This window comes from Mytilus galloprovincialis, chromosome 3 (assembly GCF_965363235.1).
Source record: "Mytilus galloprovincialis chromosome 3, xbMytGall1.hap1.1, whole genome shotgun sequence".
NCBI classification, from domain to species: Eukaryota; Metazoa; Mollusca; class Bivalvia; order Mytilida; family Mytilidae; genus Mytilus; species Mytilus galloprovincialis.
In genome coordinates, this window is record NC_134840.1 from 78,015,730 (window position 1) to 78,042,227 (window position 26,498).

General features: G+C 32.5%; 1 protein-coding gene and 1 long non-coding RNA gene across 3 annotated transcripts; one reads left to right on the forward strand and one right to left on the reverse strand.

Moving 5' to 3' along the window:
- The first annotated feature begins 220 nt into the window (after positions 1-220).
- Positions 221-7,285, forward strand: LOC143069033 (uncharacterized). Its single transcript, XM_076243468.1, has 6 exons — positions 221-382; positions 1,705-1,767; positions 3,193-3,237; positions 3,647-3,664; positions 4,510-4,575; positions 6,956-7,285. The coding sequence occupies exons 1-6, from the start codon at positions 325-327 to the stop codon at positions 7,117-7,119; spliced, it is 414 nt and encodes a 137-aa protein (XP_076099583.1). The 5' UTR covers positions 221-324; the 3' UTR covers positions 7,120-7,285.
- Positions 7,286-10,404: 3,119 nt separating this feature from the next.
- On the reverse strand, positions 10,405-24,519 carry LOC143069034 (uncharacterized). Of its 2 annotated transcripts, none has more exons than XR_012976301.1 (2): positions 24,480-24,519; positions 10,405-12,666 (listed from the first exon to the last, which is right to left on the reverse strand). It is a non-coding gene; the product is annotated as an uncharacterized LOC143069034 (long non-coding RNA). The 2 variants fall into 2 exon arrangements; XR_012976302.1 differs by lacking the exon at positions 24,480-24,519 and adding an exon at positions 15,296-15,341.
- Between the last annotated feature and the right edge of the window lie 1,979 nt (positions 24,520-26,498).

The following is a 26,498-nucleotide window of genomic DNA, read 5'->3' on the forward strand; positions in this document are numbered from 1 at the left end:
ATTTTTAATTAGCTTAATTAAATATTTATCATGTTTATCTATTCAACAGTGCTGAGTTTCAATTATTGCAATATTTTTCATTAGAAGTTGTCGTAGGCAGTTTGAACTGGTCATATATTGATTAGATATCAATTCAAAGTGTCCGTCTGTCGTTTCAATACGAAATGATATGATAAAAATTAACGGAAGGCAAACCCACATATAATACACGGCTGTTACAGTCACTGTGGTATAAAAACAGTAGACTACAGCAGCAATTGCATAACGATTGTCTTCAAGTCATCAAATTATATACCACAACGGGCACGAAAAATATCACCAACCATGAAGGTTTTCGTAATACTATTACTGTGTGTCTTTGCTGCTTGCATGTTTGCTGCAGGTAAGATCTATGTGAATTATTTTTGTTTGTTACAAAAATTCGAGATTCGTTTTTAATACCTTTGGAGGCAATCATTTGAATTTAAAAAGGAGGGGAGTATGATTTGTTTCTTAGTTAAATACAAAAAAAACTTTTATTTAGTTTTTCCATGTGTTGCAGTTATTAGAGCTGTTTTGAAATATTTACTTTTAATACTTTTACAACGACATGGTTAAACATACCTTTGTTAATTCTAATTACTTTATTTTTTCATGAAAACTATTAAGATAGATTTATTTTTGTGTCATTGATATATATCAAAATATTGGAGGCAATACTAATTATTTTAGTCATACGATTTATTGATTGTTTAACGTACTGACGCAAATATTTCTTTTTTTTCAGGGACGATATAAATTAAATAAATGTATTGAAATGGTAAACTGTATTTTAAATATACACAATGGGGTCAATGCCAGAAATATATCATCTCATTTGTAATATACTTGGGAAGGGTGATGTTTACCAAGCCTTCAACTGTTGAGTGCCGAATACCAACAAGATGATAAATTTCTTACAATAATCTAATATGTATTTAACTCAAACGGCCTACCATTTTAACTATTTAAAAGTAAACAAAATAGTAAAACATATTTGATATCCATAAACGCGGCCTTGATTGTGCATTAAAGAGAATCTATCTTTCTCTATATATTACAAATTTCTCTATTTGCTGGGTTAAGCCATCGCAATTGTTTTCCTTAAACATTAAATTAATAAACAGTATTTAGTTATCTTTATATAAAGGTATCTTATTTGCTTTCAATGACTCTGCATTGCTGAAGTCACACAAATAACAGAACAGTAGAAACCACATACTTCTTATTTTACCTTATGCATGTTTATTTTCTTTGTATACCTAATGTTTTGTCCTGTATTGTCTTATGATGAACATAAGTATATTTCTGTAAAGAAATTGAGTGTTTACGGTTCAATATGTTTTCTATTACCGTGGGATGATGTGGCATAATATTAATTGAATGATCAAAATCTATACACATCTGATATCTGTTTTTACAATTATTTGTGTAGGTATATCAATGGAACATTTGTATTCATATAAGTAAAACATGTTAATCAAGGTCTACCTTTAAGTCATAGTTGAAAATGTACACATGTGTAGGTATTACTGTACATACCTTATTGATTAGACATATTTTTCCTCATTAGAGAAAATTTGTCTAATAAGTTCGTATGTGCAGGCATAAACATAACGAAAACAAATTACATTAAATTATGTTGATTTCAGCAGACTATAAAATGTAAAATGTATTGCTTTACAGGAGATCCGATCCCTACAGTTGTCCCTACACCGGAACAACCATCGTGGAACAGCGGTCACGAAGGTAATGGAAACTTTATGTGTACACGACACCTGATAGGTCACGTGTGTGAAAAACTCAAATACGCTGTCACTGATTTTTCGTGGTTGATTCAAAATACATGAAGTAACCAGTAATTTTACTTCAATATGCAAAATCATTTTCTAAAGTCTTATTTTCATGGCAGTTTGAGATTAAAGTCAACTACTTAATTTTCTTCAGGTAATTTCATTTTTACCGTTTTTTGTTTGTCAAATGTCTTAACGTTTGTAGTTGTAAATCGTATTATTTTCTGTTGTATTCGTGTGTTGTGTTGGAGATAACTACTCATCCAGTTCATTTGGTAGATTTAATTTTGGATCAACGAAATTTACACTATATATCTGGTTTGCAGTTTGATCAAATAATTATCTAACTACTACTACAATTAAATATTAATTAGTATCATAATTTTCACGATTATTAATATTAGTTGGATAAGTCATACAAATCTAATCTTGAATTTTACCAAAATTCTTTCTTAATTTTCACGTTTTATATGTGACGTCACCTTGGGCGTTGCATTGACTATGCTAACAGGGCTGTGATTTTGTAATGTATTTGTTTTTATGCTAAAGCTAGTTACCACTTAAGTTTAATCATGTATATCTATTATATAGTCATTTTATAAAATTAACTGTTTGCAAAACTATGTATTTTTCTTGATAATAATGATGTTCTTGTCCAAGGCGGATAACCCTGGCCTCATAACTTTTTGGAACTTTAGGTCCTCGGCGATCTTCAACATTGTAGTTGTTAATCTAAGGTAAAATCATTAATTTAATTTACCAAATGTTTCATACTGAAATGTTTGTGAATTTAAACAACATACCAGACAAGTTATGTAGTTGTAGTTGTTATGGCTTTCAAACTTGGTACATCTGAACATTGTTTTGTGTGGACGTATCGCGCTAACCTGTTACCTTTTAATGGCTATTATTCGTTTGTTTCTCTGTCCTATATTTTCTCCTATTTATCTGTTTATTTATTGTAACAATGTCAAGTAAAGTTGTCATTATAATGTTATAATTAACACTGCCATTAAAGCGGAAGGTTTGGCATGCCACAAAACCAGGTTCAACCCACCATTTTTTCATAAAATGCCCTGTACCAAGTCAGGAAAATGGACATAGTTACATTATAGTTCGTTACTGTGTGTGTTACATTTCGGTGTTGTGTTTCTGTTGTGTCGTAAGTCTCTTTTATTTGATACGTTTCCCTCAGTTTAAGTTTGTAACCCTTATTTGTTTTTTTCTCTATCGAGTTATGAATTTTGAACAGCGGTATACTACTGTTGTCTTTATTTACATCGTCTTATGAACAAACATGTATATGCAATACATGTATTTGTGGGTCCATGAACACATAATTGCTGTAAATAGTAAATAGTGACATTTCTTTGTATTTTAGTCGCCTACGATACCTTTGAAGATCTATATGGACGAAAGGAGGAAGGTATGTATCATGACATTTAAAAAATACTGCATAATTATACCTTGAGGCACAAATTATGTTTGGTACGTTGTTCAAAATGTACAGATGAATTAGTTGTTTTTCGTTTAATGTTCAAGACCGTTCTTGATTGATAAAAACTCACCAAAGATTCTTTATTACTTTTGTTTTCCTTTGTTCCCAAAGCTTCTTTTTCATTGTTGACTATAAATGTCTATATTTGATTACCAAATTTAACGATTTAACATTAGACAAGTTATACGAAGATGTATCACTTTTTCAACGCTTTATATCGACGTGTCTAATATATACGTGTATATATCTTTTCTGAGATTGAATTTACGTATGAGATTGAATTTACAAACAAAAGGCCGTTTGAAGTGGTTTATAATTGTATATCTTTGTATTTTAGCACCACCCGAAGGACAAGGTATGTATTTTTGAAAAATAAAACAAATTGTTCTGATGCGCGCTAAGAGTCGTCTAAAACTCACATTGATATGCGAGCATTTTCTCTGTATTTGAATTTCCTAATTACATAAAAAGAACAAACAGCAATAACATCGTTACTTTGATTGCATAGAGTTGTTCTGCTGAGTATATGATATATATTGTATCTAGCAGATTGATATGCCATACCAATTCGTTTCCACACGAATCCGCTTTTTCCATTACTTTAATATGATCTCTTGTGCTGTGTTGAGGACATATCAAAGATTCCGTCTTGTCTGGTATGTTGTTTAAATTCACAAACATTTCAGTTTGAAACATTTGGTAAATTAAATTAATGATTTTACCTTAGATTAACTTTTTAAATTTTTACCATGACTTTAATCGGTACACATACAACAATTGGGATGGGGGAGGGGAAATGTACACAATTAATTACAGGATAATGAAAATTACTGTTTGGTGTCTTTTTATATCAGCTGAATTTGTACGAGACTAAAACAAAGGTGTTAAAAGAGCTTCAACGAGCTTTTGCCCCTGTTTCGAGCCGAATTAATTATGAATATTATTTTCCATCCAAACCGGCGAATTTTTCTTAAAAAGAAATCGACAAGACTTAAACGCGGACCGCAATTAGGACTTTAAACTGAACTGTGACGTGAACAGTAATTTGACGTAATCGTTTGCTTGCAACAGAACAGGATACCATAATATATACATCTAGTATACAGTATACGTATATTGTTTCGTGATATATGTACACCTGTATAAGTGTAGTTGAAAGATCTATTGCAGAATCAAATTATGTACTTTTTTTTATTTCAGACGCCCACATGCATCCTCCTCCTCCCACTAGTACTGAAGCCCCTGAAGTAGCAAGCGAAGGAGAAGGTGTGTATTATAAAGTAGTACATTTAAGAAATAGATATTAAAGCAATGATAAGAACCGTCTTGAATTGGCAATAAGCTTTAAGCCTCGGTCACACCGTACCAGATAGCACGAACGGACGCCTAACGGATAACTTTTTTCAATCCGTTCATGTCCATTAGACGCCGATTTTATCCGTTAGACGTCCTTCCATATTCGTTGCATGTCCGTTAAGCGTACGTTTTATCCTTCGACGTCCGTTCTGTTTGGTGGAAAACTTTGAGCATGTTCAAAACTTTGAACGGACGTCCAACGGATAAAATGTCCGTTGAACGTCCGTTAGTCGTCCGTTTTGTACGGTACTCGTCCGTTTCGTTTCCGTTTTGTATCCGTTACGTGTCCGTTATACATCCGTTGGAGGTCTGGAAGATAAATTCACCAACGGACTTCTACCGGACATTTAACGGATAAAACGGATGTTGAATGGACGAGAAACGGACTTATACCGGACGTATAACGGATGATGAACGGATAAATGCCAATTGAAAATTTCGCGTCAGAAATGCCAGTTATTGGTTTGTCAGATTTCTTAAGGTTCATGAATTCTTTTTATTCATAATCGATATTAGAGTATAGGCACGTCTTCACAATCGAACAGCTCTTATTCAGACTAGACACTGCCTTTTGGCGAAATTTTGAAGACTAAACCAAAACCAGTTACACAGAAACATTTTGAATGTTTATGCGATTTACATGTATTATTATTGTCGCCTTTGATTTTTCCGTATATCTTGTTCATCCATTTTATACGGTACGCTTCCGTTAGGTGTCCGTTTCATGCGGTACTCGTCCGTTGGATGTACGTTCGACATCCGTTCTGTCCGGTACGTTTCCGTTTCTCGAACGTTGCATATCCGTTGTGTGTCCGTTATGCATCCGTTATACGTCCGTTTTATTCGTTCAGTACATCAACGAACTCACAACGGATAACAATTTTGTCAACGGACAACTTTTATTTTCATCCGTTAGGCGTCCGTTCGTGCTATCCGGTAAGGTGTGACCGAGGCTTAAGGTTTATATTTTAACCTCATTACAACTGTGAAATGTAGAAATGAACATTCGTTAGCTGTTTGTCAAGTTCATGTAAGGATTTTGTGTTACACAGTATTAGACATTATATTATGTGTTTCCCATTACTTTACCATTACATAAGAGTTTACGTCTCTTTTACTGCATCGTATCCGTATCATTTGCCTTGTTAATATACCATTCCCTTCGAGACTCACATATGAACGGTGCGCTCGACTCGAATCTAAACTAACTAAAATTGTTAGTTTACTTACCGGAGGACGGTGTTTCTTTCCGGGCACTCCATTTTCCTTCACTTTTTAGAAACTGACCGCCACGAAAATTCACAATATTGCTGAAACTCAAAATGGTTTAAACACCCACCAATCAACCGATCAATGTACGTGCACGCCTTGTTTCTGTGTCTCGCATATATATTATCTGGAGGATAATGTACTATTAAATTTTAGTTTTCAGTGTCTCTCTGGTGTCTTTCGCCCTCTTTTATAGAATTCATTTATAGATATTAAATCTGTAATGATCTAAGCCGTTTTTGTTTCAACATGCATATTTAAAAAAATATGCAGCGAAGGGAACAAAATATACACATATACCTCTTTTGCAGTTGTTCAAGTTGTATCTTAGTGTGTGTGTCCCTCTAAATGTTTGTGTAGTTTGCAGCAGCTTTGTAAATCAATTATCTAAAATTCATTGACAATAAAAGCATATCAAGAAGTTGTGCGATAACGAGCTTGGTGTTGAGGTATAACAGATGTCTATCATGACAGCCAGTATGCTGATCATTGGATGTTCATTCATTTTGTTTTCTTAGGTTACTGGATGTCGTCTGAAATGGGATACATATATCATTCATGTTCATTTACTCATATGAAATTGAGATTGAAAATGGGAAATATGTCAAAGAGACATCAACTCAACAAATAAAGGAGCAGATGACATCCAAAGGCCAGCAATGGGTCTTCATCGCAGCGAGAATATCCCGCACCAGCAGGTGGCCACCAGCTGGCTTTTTAATAAAAAAAAGTGTACTTTTTCAGTAAAGATTGAGGTCTAAACTCCAAAACATATACATCAACTAATTAAAAAAAATATACAAGACTAACATAGGCCTGACTTTGGAAAGGTGCATATGGATATTTGTTTTGCTATTTAAGGAAAGGTGTTAAACAAGTTTTATAACTCGATATATCCCTTCTGATCTATTTTTTTTCCACGGTTTTTATTTTCAGGAACCTGACTTTATTTAAAAAAGTCTGTTTTATCTGTAGACATGATAAAATACTGACTTAAAATTTATGATTATTTTTTATTGAGAAAATGAAAAAGGCATAGAAGAACCAGAAGAGGTAGGTGAAGAAGAAGTAGGCGAGGAGCCAGAAGAAGAGGACGACGAAGAAGAAAAAGAAGAAAAAGAAGAAGAAGAAGCGAAAGAGGAGGAAGAAGAGGAAGATGCCGAAAAGTCTGAAGAAGAGAAATAAAGATGTGGACACTTGACCTCTGGCATATACACAACAAAGTGCTTATAAAATTGTTATGGCTCAGAAAACATTTAGAATAAAAAAAATATACATTTATTGTTTAATCAGCTAATATGTTTAATATCAAAATATAGAACATATTGCAATAAACTGAATCACATAAACATTCTGGGTTCTATTTCGGCTGAACAAAAGGTATGGTGTATGTATTGATACCGTACATGCACAAATCTCCAAGTCAAAACTGTTAACTGATGAAATTCGAAATACTGTCCTTTGTGTTAAACTCTGTATCTTTGGTATTATAATTCATTTACGTAATATCATTTTTCTTGATTTGATGCATTCTTATCATTTAACTGTATTTTCCTTCGGTTTTATCTTTACTGAAATGAACTGTGCATCCATTCAGTGCAAATAAGTTTGATAATATTTAAGTGCTGCACTTTGTCACGTTTGAAAACAATTTATCTCATATTTTGATTTAAAATGCAGACATTTCATGTATGAACAGCCCAATCATTCCTTATGTTTAGATTGAATTAAATACAAAATTTAATCCTTTTGGTTTTGTCAAATATACAACATTTTTTTTCTTCATTATGGAACGATATGGCTACAGTATTAAGTTTGTAAGCAGTTAAATAGTTATCAAAGGTACCCGGATTCTAATTTAATACGCCAGACGCGCGTTTTATATAAATAAGACTTATCAGTGACGCTCAGATCAAAAAGTTATAAAGCCAAACAAGTACAAAGTTGAAGAGCATTGAGGACTCAAATTTCCAAAAAATTGTGCTAAATACGGTTAAGGTAGTCTCGTCATTTAAGCAAGAGAGCAAGATAAACGCACAAACCGCCAACTTTTTATTTTTAACAAGCCTGTGCTTTACCCGAACACATTTTTTTCTTTCCAAAGTATAAGGAAAATGAGCTCTGATAAAGTTTAATTACTCCCATGAATTATTTCCATGTAGTTTACATTTGCAACTTATCACATTAACCTGAGGTCCGAAGTGGGACAATTTTCAGAGACCGGAACAGTATCAATGGATTCATTTTAAATTCATATGAGATTTTGCGGAATTTTTATTCCACTAGGGTATCACTTGGCCAGTAGTCAGCCCTTCTGTGTTGACCTACTCCTTATCATTGATATGGTCATACTTATAAATTAACTGTTTACAGAAGTTTCCTACCTCCGGCATAGATTACATCAGCTGTATTTGACAAAACTTTTAGGGAAATTTGGTCCTCAATGCTCTACAACTTCGTAATTTATTTGGCCTTTTTAACTTTGTTTTCATTCGTGCGTCACTGATGAGTCTTTTGTAGACGAAACGCGCGTCTCGCGCAAATACAAAATGTTAATCCTGGTATCTATGATGAGTTTATTATACATACTTGTTTGCATTTAGATCGCTGATGAAAGGAATCTTTTCTAGAAATTTGATTTCTCTTGAGTACTTTTTCAAGCAGAACATTTGTAATATGATGGATTTAAAAAAAAAACAATATCAGTTCGATATCTTCAAAGGAGTAGGTCCGGTAAGGGCCGGTTTTGGCCTCAAATTTCAGGTTCATCTGACGAAAGATTTTGGACACTTTTTAAACACTTAATTGTCTATTTCAGTTGATTCAATTAGTTTATGTGAAAGATTTTAACTGATTTCGTCATTAAAAACGCTCTGAGTCAAGCTTAAATATAAAAAATCTTGCAAATATGCCAAAAACTGTCTCTTTTCAGATGGTTTTTGTGAAAAATGAAAGTGGCCGCATCCGTGTACATCCTCAACCTATATATATATGTTATGTTTTATCATCAAATACAACTTACATTTCAGTATTAAGAATGAACACAAATGCGGTCACTTTCATTTAAGACGGAAACCGTCAAAAAATTAACTAAAATGCTTAAATTGTGAAGATTTTAGTAATTTAGCATGACTTTATGATGTTGGTTCCCGATATATGTGCATTGTATTGTCTAATAAAGGCAACAGTAGTATACCGCTGTTCAAAACTCATAAATCCATGGACAAAAAACAAAATCGGGGTAACAAACTAAAACCGAGGGAAACGCATTAAATATAAGAGGAGAACAACGACATAACACTAAAATGTAACACACATAGACAAAATCCCACGAGAATAACAAATATAACATATATATATATAACATCAAAACCAAATACATGAATTTGGGAGAGACAAGTACCGTGACACGTCTTATCGCAATGTGAATTTACACTCAAAAATAAGAGAAAACAAACGACACAACGTTATAATGTAATACACACAGAAACGAACTATAATATAACAATGGCCATATTCCTGACTTGGTACAGGGCATTTTTAAAGGAAAAAATGGTGGGTTGAACCTGGTTTTGTGGCATGCCAAACCTCGCACTTTTATGGCCATGTGAAATATAACATCAGAATGACAACACAGGACTACAATATAAATAAATTGGAGAACACAATTGACAAAGAATCACACGAACAACAGCCAACAAAAGGCAACAAGTTCAAAATTTTAATACGCCAGAAGTGTATTTTGTCCACACAAGACCTACGTGTGACGCCCAGAAACAAAAGTTTGAAAGCCGAAACGAGTACAAAGTTGAACAGCATCGAGGACCAAAAGATCAAAAAGGTTGTGCCAAAAACGGCAAGGGTTTTCTGTTAGTTACCAGAAAATCCCTATAATTTAGAATAATTTATACTTTTGCAAACAGTAAATTTTATAAAATGAATATTCAAAAGATGTACATGATAAAACTGAAGTATTAACTAATTACAGGAAACAACTGAAATACATTTACATAACCAGACATTTGAAACACAAAAACAGCCCATATTTATGTAGCAGAAGCATTGTACTTTCCAATTAATAATTAAAAGTTTACATTTTAACAATGTTGTAAAACTACTATATTTGGGGCCAAAAAGGGGTCTAACTGGACCTACTCCTTTAAAATAGGGAATATTGTATTGCATCAAACATGATATTAATTTCGAACTATCACAATTTAATGTAGAAGATTTCTTAAAGTCATCAGAAATAACAGGATTAAAATTGTGAACGCCAGATTGGCGTTTCGTCTCAAAAATATTCGTCATTGACACACGTTTTAAAAGAGGGACGAAAGATACCAAAGGAACAGTCAAAAGTATAAAGCCAAGTTAATTCGAAGTTAAAGAACACCGAGGACCCAAAATTCCGAAATGTTTAGCCAAAAAGATGATAGAATAACCTAAGGGAAAAAAATCTACTACAACAAATTTGAGGAAATTTTAAATGATTTATTTAATTTTACCAGTCATCCCAATACTGCTTAACAGCCTGATTCCTGGTAAAAGGCATTCCGTTCTTAACTGTAGGTGGTAGTTGAATTATATGGTATATCTCCTTTACTGTATCGGATAAATTATCCGCAATCATTTGATATGAATCACATGCCGTCGGAGTGCACTGCTGGTCCTCGCATTCTCTCAGAAGTGAATACAATGCAAAAACGTCATCTTGACGTTCTTTTGGGCAGATTTTTACTATACACTTAATCATTATGTATATGCCGATGACAACTACATTGACTATAAAAGGAAAATTCGTTAATAATGCTGATACCAATCTGGCTAAAAACTCGTCATGGAAAAATCTGTCCTTTAGCCAAACCGGAAAAGAGAGGTTAAGATAACAATCTACTTTATTATTCTTAATTACATCGACGATAGCTGCATGTATTTTATTTATCTCAGATAATGCAACGGTATATTCTCCATTCAAATAGTAAAAAAGAGCAAACTGAACTCTTCCCGATATGTGCCCATCATTGAATTTACAAGGATAAATGAGAGTAAAAGATTCTCTGTAGAAAGTTTCCGCCTTTTTCATCGACTGTCTAGTACAAAGTGAATGATAAAAGTCTGCTATTAGTCTCGTGATGACAGTTCGAAATGCGCAAGAAAACTCCAATGACACAATGTTGGATAAAATTGCTAAAATATCTTCTAACGCTTTGCACTGTGTACGATTCCAAATGGGCATCATTGTTGTTAGCGATGACAAAAGTTGCGCCTCGTTAATAACTAGCTGCTCATAGAATGTCCGTGAGCTTTCACAGTATTTACGAACGGTTTTACAAAGTATTCTACATGATTTATGTCTAGCATGTTTTACATCCATGTTTATTGAAGATAAAAATATGACTTCGACATCATTTTCACAAAGTAATTCAGCAATTACTATTCTTATGCGACCGGATAACAAGATGTCATTGATCTCATCCGCTAAAACCAGACAATCTTCTTTAGATTTGTGGTCTATCATGTTATTCTGAGGAATAAAGTAATTCGGTAGGTAGTGGTACCTGTACATAATCTGAAGAATGTGTAGCGTTTTGAATAAAAACTCCATTTGCCGAGATTCAATCCAGTAAGCATTTGGTACGACGTCACTTATCCACAATATTACGGTCTTGATAAAATATGAGCACAAGACATCTGTGTTTTTAAGATGTATCATCTTTAAATGCTTAATCAAATAATAACAATTGTATTGGGTTTCCGTCCACTCCTTCACCAAAACCTTTTCTGCTTCCGTAAAAGATAGTCTCCATTCCAAATCGTTATGTAAACTAAGTGCATGGCCGGTCGCAACCGCATATACACTCAACTGTTTTATTTTTTCAACATCACCATTAAAGCATGTTCGTAGAAAAATATCGTTAGCAAACGAGGGCCAAATAACGCATTTAATCGCGTGCACGATGTCACTCGATGTACCTTCAACTCCTTCTTCTGTCAGGGCTGGACCATTAACATCATGATTATACCCGGTCGTGCCCCATTCTTTCATTGTTCTAACAAAACCCGTACTGCTCAAGTAATGATGACGTCCATCCTTTTTAACCTGATAATCTTTATGGTCGTAGTTTCTTCGTGTAATAGATGGGACAATCAATTTAATGTATCCTGGATGACACAGGTCGGCAATGAAAGGCAAACTGGTCACATTGTCTCGTAACTTTCCAAAGAACTCATAAGCTTCGGTCCAAGTCGCAACACAAATCATATCCAAGTCGCCTGCATTTGGCATTCCTTCAGCATAACTCCCAGCATACACTGGGTAGGCCATTGACGCCTTCAAGTCAGGTAGAAGTTTGTGCCATCGTCTTTCATATGCTTGCCAAACTTCTACACAGTTTCTTTTCATTTTACGGGTATCCATTTCATACGACAACATTTCTGTTACAAAATTGTTCCAGGGTTCCGACTTCCACTCCTCGGGTAATTCGGATCTGATGAAAATATTTTTAATGTCCTCAACCACGGAGTTTCCGTCACAGTTACACATAAATGCTCTTTTGACTGATTGCATCCTTTCAAATATGCTTTATAAAATGGTTTGACAAACTTTTCGCCTTTTTTTCGGTTCGCTTATAATTTCCTTCGAAAACGAAATAATCATCTACCACTAATGTTGAGGCATTGAGACAATCAGTTCTTTTTGGCTATGTTTATTCCTACATAGTTTTCTAACACCTAAAATAAAAAGCTATTTATAGATTAAATGTTAAACATTTTAAATCTAAAAACACCTTGGGAGTGACACTGGATATTGATACTAGCTGAAGCGGATGGAGGTTTTAAAATGCAACATATAAGTTGCCTTACACTTTCGAAACTAACATAACGATTAAAGACAAACTATGAAAATCTGGTCTTGTGTTTTATAGTGGGTCATAGCTAAATAATAGAAAGAAATATTTGATTGTTAGAAACATTAAACCAGACAGTTTTCTTCATCTAAAGTAATCGGTGCCTTTTTTTGAATTTATCTCCCGGTTAAATATATGCTGATGTCTAACTTTTCTAAAACTAAAAACAATCCGGAGAACAGGTCAAGGCCGAAAACATCATTATAAAATTCTTGGAATTTTCAGTGGAGATTAAAAATTTGTACAACCTTTTTCCGTTTCAGCTAGTAGCAACTCCAGTGTCTCTCACATACAGTAAACAATGTCTAAGTCATTGACTGGTTTATCTAATAATTGGATTAAGATGGCATTAAATGCTGGTGTATCTTTCATGATTATATTTTTTTTGTAAAAAACCCAATGAATTTAAGAGAAGTGTGTCCATTAAAAAACCTGTTTTAAAAACGTTTTATTTTCAATCTTGTTTTCTTTGAATCCAAATTCTTGCGACTACTTAAATGGAAGAACAGTATGATGTTGTATGTAACCAAATTATGATGGCTTAAAAGACTGCGTAAATTGATGCCAGGATTCTGTATTTTCCTTTGTTCACAAACATATATTTATTGTTACGGATGTCGTTCGTCGTCACAATTTTACAAACAAGTATACTTTGCTATAAAAGAAACAGTTTAATCACCTGTATAAAGCAGAAAGTTGGCAATTCCTAAAGAGTATATAATTCAGACCGAGTTTCATATTTTATGTTTTACTTTGGTCTTCTGATTAAAAAAAACGCCATGTTTTTAGTTTACAGACTATATAATAATGGAAAAAAATAAATAGGAGGAGCAAAAAATGATTTCAATTGATTACCAAAAGAATAATGGCTGTTAAACAAAGAAAATAGTGTCCTTATCATTTAGAATAAATCTAGTGTTTATTCAACATAGAATCATATTCATAACAGGGTAGTCACGGCCATTGATTGACGACCTAAATTATCCCATTGACTGGAAAAGATAAGGTGAACGTTTGATTGTAACGACCACTGCTCACGATGTACTTATTTTAGAAACCAACGGTTCTCAACGCCTATGTAAAACAAATCGAAAAACTAATCAGGAATTACCATTATATAAAAAAAAAGGAGATGTGGTATGATTGCAAATGAGACAACTCTCCACAAAAGACTTGTTTATGTTTTGATTTATATTGACTACTTAAATGTTCTTAACTTTTAATTTTGTTATGTTTTGATAATCAATGTTCATGATATTGCACGTACTATAAGAAAATAGAATGATTTAATTGGCTTTAAATGTAATAATACATGTGTTGGTAAATATCTTTTTTTTTCGGACGTCAAAGCGATTTATATATTGTGGTTGTCGAATAATGTCATCTTTTAACTTTTATCTGGTCTGAAATTTTATTTTTAGAAAGAATTCACCAAATGATCAACTTTCTAAATTTGTCCAAATACAAAACATATAGACACAATATACTTCTATCAGGACTGTCTTTTTCGCACTTGCAAGTTGTTGTAAAAAAATATTTGGATCAAGCCTAGTGAAATTTGCATTTACGTTATTGTATAGTGTTTTGTGTATATAGGAACTGCTTTGCTAACTACTATACTTGTGAAAAAACCCTTGGCAAAAGAAATGTATTCAACTTTTTTTTGTTATATTGACCCAATACACATAGTAATGGACGACTTCTTACATTTCAGAAGCGGATTTAGGCTGAGGGGGCTGTCCCCTCTTTCCTGGGGAAAAATAGGGTTGAGCGCTTACCGATATATATGATTAACCCCACCACTTTCTTTATGTGCCTATCTCGGTAGTTCAGTGGTTGTCATTTGATCATGTCTGTCAAATTTGTTTATCGTTAAATGTTTTGTTTTGATTATGCCGTTGGTATTCAGTTGAAATGTTTCATATCTTTCAGGTCGAGTGCTGTTGTAGCCGATTATACGGTATGGATTTTCTCATTGTTGAAGGTAGTACAATTGCCTATAATTGTTAACATTTACTTTTACATTTTTTACATTTTAGAACTTTGGTGGATCGTTGTCTTATTAGCAATCATACCACATCTCTTTTTTTATATGAATTATAATTTTGGTTGCTTTACGTCTAGTGTGAAATTTTACATGCATGTTTAGGGCATATCAAATATATTGCAGATAGTTTCGTTATACAACGGCTTTAGATCTGTTATACGAAAGATATGTAAGTTTATTAATTTTAGTTTATTTAGTTATTTAGAAGTTTAGTATGACGTCCATTTTCACTAAACTAGTACACATTTTTGCTTAGGGGCCAACTGAAGTGCGCAATCGGGTGCGGGATTTTCACGCTGCATATGTTGAAGTCCGTTGGTGGCCTTCATCTATTTTGTTTAATCTTTGTTCGAGTTGTTGTCTCTTTTAAACATTCCCCAATTCATTATCTATTTAAAGTTGCAACCTTCCGACTTTTTCTTCTTTCTTGACTTGAATCTTCTTCTTTCTTGAATACAAGAAAAATAAACTTCACATTGCAGCTTCCAAAAGGAATACAACAAAAAAGTTAATTTTAAAAATTTTAAAGTGAAAATTTGCTAGCAGCGAAAATAATGCAACAGCTTGATTTTCTTTTGAAATAAAACAATTGTTATGATTTACACAACGTTTCTTTTTCCAATATGAACTTTCGAATTATATTTTTTTCTCTCTCATTACTCTTAAATATTATTACAAAAACCACCTTGTGACTTCGAAATTAAGTAAACCATGTTCATTATCTTTATTCTGTTTTTAGTTTAATTTTAGCTTAACTTATGAAAAAAGGGGTATTCCGGTTGTCACATACGTCCATGAGACACAAAAACACGACAAAGAAAAGGGGGTTACATTCATTCTTCAAACAAAGAATACATCACAAGTATATAAATTTTGTTAGAAAAAGACCAAATTCGTGTTATGTTATGTAGGACTTGAATGGCCAAGGCAAACTGACAAATAACTGAAAGAATCGATTTATTGTATTACATAAAAAATATAAAACGATTTTTTAATATCAGGAACTCTTTATAAACAAAATCCCACATAGATATATGAAGGTGTGGTATGAGTGTCAATAAGACAACTCTCCATCAAAGTCATAATTTATAAAAGTAAGCTATTATAGGTCAAGGTACAGTCTTCAACACGGAGCCTAGGCTCACATCGTACAGCAAGCTATAAAGAGCCCCAAAATACTAGTAAGTATAAAACAATTAAAAGGGAAAAACTCACGTGCTAATCTAATAAAAAACGAGAAACAGATATGAACCACATAAACAAACGACAACCACTGAACATCAGATTCCTAACTTAGGACAGGTGCAAACAATTGCAGGTTCCAAACCTTCTTCCTTATCTGAAACAGTAGTATAACATCACAACATCGAAAACAGGGACGAAAGAATTTAGAAAGACACACTATAAATTATTATTATAACACTGGTATTAAAGTGATAACCGTAACTAGAATTACGACTATCCCAATATGGGCAACAACAGATCGTTAAAGTCTTTTTTCTCAAATTTAGCATGTTTTTGTCAATAGTTACTCAGCTGCAAGGTTTTTGTATACACAATTCCAGTGCACCGTTACGATTCAAATATGATGTAATGGTATAGATTAACCTTGAAGCTGAGTAACTATTGACCAAAACATGCTTCATTTGAGAACAATAGTGCACACACTGAAATGTCTCACCTTCTTTACTAATCATTGATATTATGTTGATAGTCCTAAATATAAAGCTTTATTACAGCTGTCACATAAACTTAACATTAACCAAGAAAATTAAACATTGACCAATGAACCATGAAAATGAGGTCAAGGTCAGATGAACCATGCCAGGCAGGCATGTACAGCTAACAATTATTCCATACAGCAAATATAGTTGAACCATTGCTGATAGTTTAAGAAAAACAGAACAAAACACAAAAAGTTAACAGAGCAACGAACCGTGAAAATGAGGTCAAGGTCAAATAAAACCTGTGCGACTGAATATTTCCATACAGCAAATATAGTTGATCTATGGCATATTGTATAAGGAAAAAAGACAAAAAACAAAATCTTAATTTTGACCTCTGAACCATGAAAATGAGGTCAAGATCAGATGACACCTGCCACCTAGACATGTACACCTTACAATCATCCCATACAACAAATAAAGTAGACATATACTAGATATTACACTCCTAAATACGTCTTACAAAATTGCATCAGGGGTTATTGCTAATCGATTTAAACAAGTATTTGGAAATTTGATTGATTCAGATCAAGCTGGCTTTGTTTTAGGTCGATTTATAGGAGAAAACACAATATTGTTATATGACTTGATGCAAATTGCAGAAGAAAAAAACCTACCAGGACTTCTCCTATTTGTCGACTTCGATAAAGCTTTCGATTCATTATCATGGGATTTTCTACAAGAAATATTAAAATTTTTCAATTTTGGACAATCGATTCGTAATTGGGTGAGAATGTTCTATTCTAATATTAATTCAGCTGTTAACCAAGAGAGTAATTTATCAGATTTTTTTAACATTGACGGGGTTGTAGACAAGGCGATCCGCTTTCTCCTTATTTGTTTATATTGTGTGCTGAAATACTAGCTATTAAGCTTCGCAACAATAAGAAAATAAAAGGGTTAACATCTGTTAGTATTGAAAATAAATTGTCGCAATTTGCTGATGATACTGCTATTATTTTGGATGGATCTGAAGAATCACTAATGGAAAGCATGAAAGACCTTAATTATTTTTGGGAAATCTCAGGTTTAAAAATTAACTACAGTAAAACCCAGGTTGTATGGATTGGCTGTATGAAATACAGTCAGCAGGAACTTTGTACTAGCTTAACCTTATCATGGGGTAAACATAATTTTCCGTACCTTGGAATAGACTTTGATGTAGATTTATCAAAGATGATACGACTAAATTATGATAAAAACATATTGGAGATTGAATCTCTTTTAAAGCAATGGAGCAAGAGAAATTTAACTCCAATTGGGCGAATTACAGTGGTTAAAACATTGGCATTACCAAAGCTTATCCATCTGTTTTCATCATTGCCAAATCCAGACTCCGGATTTATTCAAAAACTTAATAACTTGTTTTATAGTTTTGTTGGCAAAAAACAGTTGCTAAAGTTAAGAGAGAAACATTAGTGAAAGATTATTTTGAAGGGGGTCTAAAAATGATTAGTTTGAAACCTTTCATAAAATCACAGATATGTACATGGGTTAGAAGGTTGATCAATAATACAAAACTACAGGAAACGCTGGCTTTCTATGGGATTGATTTTGATTTATTAGAAAATACAGGTGTCTAAAACATGGAAAAAAGTATGAATGTATGCACAAATCCATTTTGGAAAATGTTTTGAGTGCCTGGAAAGAAGTTGCTGCATTAAATATTCAATATACATGGGAATATTTTTTGAATATGCCTTTATGGTTTAATGGGAAAATTAAAATAGAAAATGATGTTGTTTTCTACAGACTGTATGACAAAGGTGGACACATTGTAAATGATTTATTTGATGAAGCTGGAGAATTTTTTTCTCTGACTAAATTCCATGACATGTATCACATACGTACAGACTTTCTTAAATATTATGGCTTAATAAATTGTGTTAAACAGTATTCACAACATTATGTTAAAAATGCTGCATCTCCAATTTAGAATTGTTACCCAAGCATTCCTAATAATATCAAGATTTGTTTTAAACATAAAAAGGTTCTAAAGATATGTACTACATATTGAGAAAAAATCTTAAAGAAACCAACAAATAAAAAGAAAATTATGGAAAAGTTTGGTGTCACTAATGATGAAATGAAACTCATTTATACACTTCCATTTAAAACTAGTACAAATAGTAGAGCACAGTGGTTCCAATACAGGATAAACCACTTAGTTTTGAATACAAATTATTTCCTGGAAAAGATAAAATTTGTACAAAGCCCTCTTTATACTTTTTGTAATATACAACCAGAAACCATTATACACTTATTGTGGGAATGTGAAGAAGTACAAATTTTGTTAGAAAATTTTGATACATGGCCTTCATCTATAGCACACATAACACTTAACTATAATTGTAATACTTTTGTATTTGACATATTTTATGTTATAAACTGTATTGTACAAAATAAGATATTGCTCTGTATTACATACTATATTTATTCAAGTCGATGTTTGAAAAAAGTTCTATCACTTCAGGCACTCAAACATAAGTTAAAAGAGGGACGAAAGATACCAAAGGAACAGTCAAACTCATAAATCTAAAACAAACTGACAACGCCATGGCTAGAAATGAAAAAGACTATCAGAAAAACAATAGTACACCTGACACAACATAGAAAACCAAAGAATAAACAACACGAACCCGACCAAAAACTAGGGGTGATCTCATGTGCTTAAATGATCTGTACTGTACTGACAAAATTGTAGCTATTTATAAACAAAACCAAGAACAGTTTGAGAGAGAATGGAATAGCTGGCACTTTCTGTGTTTATACTGAGAACAATCACACAAATACATGAGACTTTTGTTTTTAAAGGAGTAGGTCCGGTAAGGGCCGCTTTTGGCCTCAAATTTCAGGTTCATCTGACGAAAGATTTTGACCACTTTTTAAATACTTAAGTGTCTATTTTATTTGAATTAATTAGTTTATGGGAAAGATTTTAACTGATTTAGTCATTAAAAACGATCCGATTCAAGCTCAAATATGAAAAATCTACCAAATATGCCGAAAAATGTCACTTTTCAGATGGTTTTTGGAAAAAATGGAAGTGGCCGCATCCGTGTTCATCCTCAACCTTTATATATGTTATGTATTATCATCAAATACAACTAACATTTCAATATTAAGGATGAACACGAATGCGGCCACTTTCGTTTTACACGAAAACCGTATAAAATTTAACTAAAATGCTAGAATTGTGAAGATTTCAGTAATTTAGCATGACTTAATAGTGCTAGTACCGGATATATATGCATTGTATTGTCAAAAACAGCCCATATTTATGTAGCAGAAGCATGCTACTGTCCAATAAATAACTAAAAGTTTACATTTTAACAATTTTGTAAAACTGTTATATTTTGGGGCCAAAAAGGGGTCTTACTGAATCTCCTCCTTTGCTTATTTAACATATAAATCTGGCTCTTTACTTTCCATCTTTCTTGAATCAGATACCATATAAAAATAATATATAGAGCAAACCGCGGATGACCAATTCATCTTTTTTTTCCCATAAAAATTTCAAACTTGTAAATGATTTTTTTTTGTGTTTTTTTTTGTTTGACAAATTTTTGATTTTTTCTCTTATTTTCCTGTATCAAATTTTTTTTCTCCTTCAAAAAAAACATAGACAAATTAGTTTGCAGCAGAAAACTCAAACTGTTCTTAAGAATTTGTAATTGAAAGAATTGTTACAATTAACTTAATTATAATTATCTGACATTGTATTATCTGTATTGTAAAGAATAATGTATATACCTTTGTATATTATCATGATTATATATTATGTGTTTTGATAAAATGAAATAAATATAAAAAAAAATATAGTAGACCTATTGCATACAGTAAAGGAAAAACAGACCAAAACACAAAAACTTAACTATAACTACTGAACCATGAAAATGAGGTCAAGGTCAGATGACACCTGCCAATTGGACAAGTACACCTTCCAGTCCTTCCATACACCGAATATACTAGACCTTTTGCTTATAGTATCTGAGATATGGACTTGACCACCAAAACTTAACCTTGTTCACTGATCCGTGGAATGAGGTCGAGGTCAAGTGAAAACTGTCTGATGGGCATGAGGACCTTGCAAGGTACGCACATACCAAATTTAGTTATCTTATTACTTATAATAAGAGAGAATTTAACATTACAAAAAATCTTAACTTTTTTCAAGTAGTCACAGAACCATGAAAATAAGGTCAAGGACATTCGACATGTGACTGACGGAAACATCGTAACATTAGGCATCCATATACAAAGTATGAAGTATCCAGGTCTTCTACCTTCTAAAATATAAAGCTTTTAAGAAGTTAGCTAACACCGCCGCCGCCGCCGCCGGATCACTATCCATATGTCGAGCTTTCTGCGACAAAAGTCGCAGGCTCGACAAAAATGACGGTAAAGATTTTACCTATATCTGCCGTCGCCATATTGGGATAGTCGTAATTCCAGTTACGGTTATCCCTCTCATACAAGTTAATTAACACACAATGAACGAATGAATTTGATCTGTGATAAATACAAATACAGATTTAATAGAAATAAGGGATGAATTATTAAAGTAAAAGTATAAAACTGCTGTGACATGTTAGACAATTTTTAGAAGGTTGATCAATAATAAAAAAATACAGGAAACTCTTGCTTTCTATGGGATTGTTTTTGATTTATTAGAAAATACAGGCGTATAAAACTCCTGTGACATGTTAGACAATTTTAGATAAACAAAAAAATTACGTCATATTATACACAGGTAAATGAAAATAATTTTGTTGTTAAGTATACATGTTTTTCTGTCTATATAATCTTCCGTTTCGGAATACCAAGAAATGTCTTGTATGTAAATAAAACTAACCTAAAACTTGGTATATGTAGGGTGAATATCAAAAATAAAACTATACAATTGTTGCTCGATAAAACTTTGTGTTCTTTAGGCACAGGTGAAAGCAAATAACTTTGATGTTCATAGTACGACGAAGTGACAATTTATAGTAATTCCAAACAATCAAAATTGGTATATAGAGCAGACACATGTTAACATTAAATAACAAAAAAGCATTACAAATTGTATCAACATGTCAAATTAACAAGAAATTACGACTTGAGAGTATTCGCAGTTACCGACAGTTAGTTAAAAGCCAACACAATTATTTATAAAAAAAATTATGCATCAGAGACTAAAATCAACTAAGACACATCCCAGTGATTTAGTATTTTAACGTCACGAACAGCCAAAGAAGACATGATTTGTGCAATGTCAAAAATAAATGTATCGACGACAGATAATAGGATAGTTAAGGATTACTTTTTATAAATAAAAATGAACGTGTATGTGTCTCTATACATCCTTTTTGAAAAGAATACAAATTTATTATGTTTTAATTTGCTGAAGACAAAATCGATATTAGTGTCAATGTAAACTATATTCAAAGATCTAATTACAACATTGGTAAGATACTAGTAACCTCTACTAACAAGTTTGTTTATAGGTTGGATTAGTTTACACGAATTATATAGTGATTTATGCGCTTTTAGTACAATATTACCGTAGAATTTATGACGTGACATGCCAATTTCAATAAGTTTTCTACATGTACATGTACAGCCAAATTTACTAATCAAAGCTTGTCATAAGTAATTTATGGTAACGAATCCCTGACTTAATAATTGACCAGTGATGTATTGATTAAATTTCTTAAAATCTCCGACAGCACTACACAAAGGGGTATACCGAACGAGTTGGGATATATAAACACCGTACGATGGAGCCAAAGGAACATCGCCGTTATAAAAAGGAAAACTAATAATAGGGTATGTAAAATCGTCTCTTATGTCGTAATTTGTAGTATGGAGTTTCGCTTTAGAAATTGAAATGTCTAAATCTAGAAAAGGACAACTACTTCTGTTTATGTTAGAGTTAGTTAAAGTCAATTCTTTTGTGTAAATTTCGGTAGTATATTTAGAGAACTCTGGATTATTTAACGAAAAAATATCATCCAGATAACGTTTTGTTGAATATCTCAACCAAATGTAACAATGACGTGTCTACTGATTTTGGTCATAAACTGAGATTCATAACAATAAAGAAATAAATCTGCTATTAAACATGTTAAAGGGAGACAGTTAGTATCCATATGAATACCTACTACCTGTCGATACACTTTATCGCCGAAGCGTACAGATATGTTATCTAGGAAAAAATTTAAGGCTTCAACAATATCTACAAATTTTCAGTAATTGTATCTAGCATACGTAACAGAAAAAGGCTTTAAACGAGTTACAGCAAACAAATTTGCAATGAGATTTTTCAAATACATGTATATTAAATATGAATACCTTTTCCAGATTAGATTGTGTGGTGTAGTGTAGAGACTAGAACAAATCATAACTGTCAACAGAATTAAAAGCATGTATTTTATCTAAAATCTCGAAAGAATTTTTACCATTCAAAAAATAATTAATACCATTATTTTCATCAGCTTTATAAAAAAGTTAATAACAAGTTTTTTTTTATTGAAGTAAGGGAGGTAGTTAGAGGCACTGGTAGATTAGAAGTAGAACACTAACTAGATGCGGAGATGAAACGGAATTTCGGTAACCAGTACACAGTAAGGACTTTCGAATGTTCAGAAGATGCTTTAAGCTGGGTAGTTACAGTGATATGCTTGTTAACAATTTGACTCTATGTAGAGCGTACGGACCTGAATGTAGAAATAATCATTTCGTTTTGTAGAAATTCCGTGTAGTATATGCGTCACACCACCACTACATCATTGGATGCCTTGTCTGCCAGTACGAACACAAACCGCTTTGCGAGTACTTGGAGTTTATTTCTTATTCTAGAAATGGGAATATCATGGACCCTTTTATTGATTTCAAAATTCTTTTCAAAATGAGATCTATGAATATTAACAGTATATATAATTCTATTAAAATAACTATCTAGAGATGCATTGAATACATAGAAGGTCACTCTTAATTGATCACAACGTAGAAGTATGTATTCTTCTAATCAACAAGATGTTTTGTGAATTTACCCAATCAACTTAAAGTTTGTTTTACAATGAATAACGTATTTTATTTTTATTTTTAATGACATAAGCTCTGAACATTTTTATTCTTAAAAGAAAAATTGATGTATGTGATAGTAAAACAAATATTTTAATCAAATTTCCTTTTAAAGTTTTGTGAAAAGAAAGTTTCTTTTTATGTATCGAAATGTGTAACACATTTGATTATTTAAAGCCCCGCTGAAAGGCCTCTGATAGACTGAGTCAGCATAAAATCATTTTTAACGATAGCCTATGACAAACACATTATAGGTAAATTATTTAGTATAATTGTTTTACGTTTGGCTACACTGTTATGAATGTAATTCTATGATTGTATAGCAAACAAAATGTTTCCCCTGCGTGGGGAAAGTGTAGTTCCAATCATTACGACGTCGTGGATGTATATGGTATTATCAGGCTGTAGCCCTTTTCCAGGTTTGACATACATTTGAGACTTAATCATGTCATAAAATCTTCACTGACGAGTAAAAGTTTTTGCGTATCCCGAAACACTTACCTTTTATGTGCTTATTGTTGCTAAATATTTCCAAAAATATCTAACAGTAGTGATAAACAGATAGCCTTTTAATGTTGTCATTTTCCTTCTTTGTATCTAAGTCATTTGTTTGTTTACGAAATATAAATATGATATGAAAACTGTTTATTGACTATTGATTTTGACATGCATACACATAGGTAAAGGTGTAATTGAAAATTAGATAAACAAAATAACCAAGCCATTGCATATTTTATTTCCTAGTCTAGTCTAGTTTAAAGAAAAAACTTTTTATCTTTTGCAATATAAGTTTCTTACCATGTCAAATATGTTCATACCTCTTCGTAATCAAATAAGTATCTGTGACTCACCTGGTAAAAATTTACTACTTTCGTTTTCAATATTTTTACACCGACGTAAGTACGTCATCAATTCCGGGTTACAAACTCTAATTGATTATCTAATTGAAATACTAAACTGCAAAAATCCATAGCATTATTTGGTTTTTAGTGTGTTTGTATGTAACATTCGTTTTGCCTAAATTAAGATTGTCATCTTAATGGGTAAACATTATTCCAAGGGGGGGTGGGGGGTGGGTGGGTATGGAATACACTTTATATTCTGCATTATTCATTTTAAGGTCAATTGTTAGTGGTGGAGAAAGCTAGAGTGCACGGAATGAACCACAGACCTCCGATAGGAAAACTCACAATCTTAGCCAATTATGATTTAATATAGTTTTACATACCATTACTTTATTATGTTAAAACTCATCAAAGAAACTACAATTATAATGTGTTTAGCTAGATGCAGTTTTTGTGTTACCAGGCCAAGATATTTATTTCAAATCCTTCTCAAGAAGAAAATCATATGGTCGTCCCAACTTTATATACCACAGGCCAAATATTCACATTCTACGACAAAGATATCAGCTTTACATTATGTAAGAATGAGCGTAAAACGTCTATTCTAAATTAAACAAGAATAATAAAAGTCATCCTGGTTTAATTTGATACAAGTTACAGTCTATCTTACGTAAACGCTAGTATTTCCCGATAGGTAATCAATGAATATAATAACAAGAAGCTATAGACATGTTATATGGGCTATTAAAACCATAAATCAAAAATAAAACAAACCTTGACAACAGCATTTTTCATATGAAAAACAGTTAGTTGAATTACAATTATTGGTCTAAAATAAATGAAAACTAAAGATGAGGCAAAAAAGCACACCTCAAACCCTAATTCATATTGATGATTGATTGTTGGTGTTTAAGGTCAATTCCAAAATTCTAGACTATAGTGTTTGCTGTCGTTTTTAATTGGTGGGAGACGCATGAAAAAATAACAGACCGTAGGAAAACTCAATTATCATCGGAGTCAATCGCACTTTGCCAAGAGCAAGGATGGAACCCACAGTATAGAGACAAGTGTAGACCACTTAGCCACCAAAGCCCCTGATTATTTAGAAAGCAAATCTGCTGCTGAAAGCATGTCAATAAAAAATGAGTATGAATTCCCAAAGACGGAAAAACTGGAAAAATCACACTAAATTGTTAGATTTTCCGATAATTGTACGTGGCAAATGAGAGTTAGACATATCGTAATGATATCTTGGATAAATTCATCGATTGATTAATGTCAAACACCATTGTCAGCACCGTTGTGTTAATTCATGGCGGTCAGTGTTAAGTGGTTGGAGAAAGCCCGGAGAGCCCGGAGAGAACCTTCGTAGGAAAACTAGCAATCCTAGTCAAGTAAGATTTGATTGAATTATACATACTGTTTATTTATTATGTTAAAAAAGGCAACATTTTTATAAGTCGAATACACCACTCCTCTTTTGGGGTGATATATAATATTCATAGATATTTTGTCGTGTTTACATTTCGGTTGAATATATATGATCCCTATGTTTCATCAAACAAACATATTACCTGAAAATGTTACCAGTATAATAAACATGCATAGCTGTGAAAATTATTCCGAGGAAAACCCAAAGTGAAGGGAGGCGTAGTACATAGTTCTGATATATGTTCGAACTCTAAGAAGTTCAAGGCATATAAATATGGAAAACATGCCGCACAGCCCTATGTTTTGACCCTTAAATTAGTAGTGTATTCCAACTTTCCATTCCAGGATATATATATTTTTTCATGAAATATCATAGTAAAAGTGGCAAAGTTTTAGCCGTTAAGAGTGACCTTGGAAATTGCATTGCTTATATTAACAGAAGTGCAACATATACCGCTGTTCACAAGTTTAAAGCATTTTTATTTAAAACCGATATTATAATTTGTTACGCAATTGCCAAACGTCATAAAGTAAGTTATTT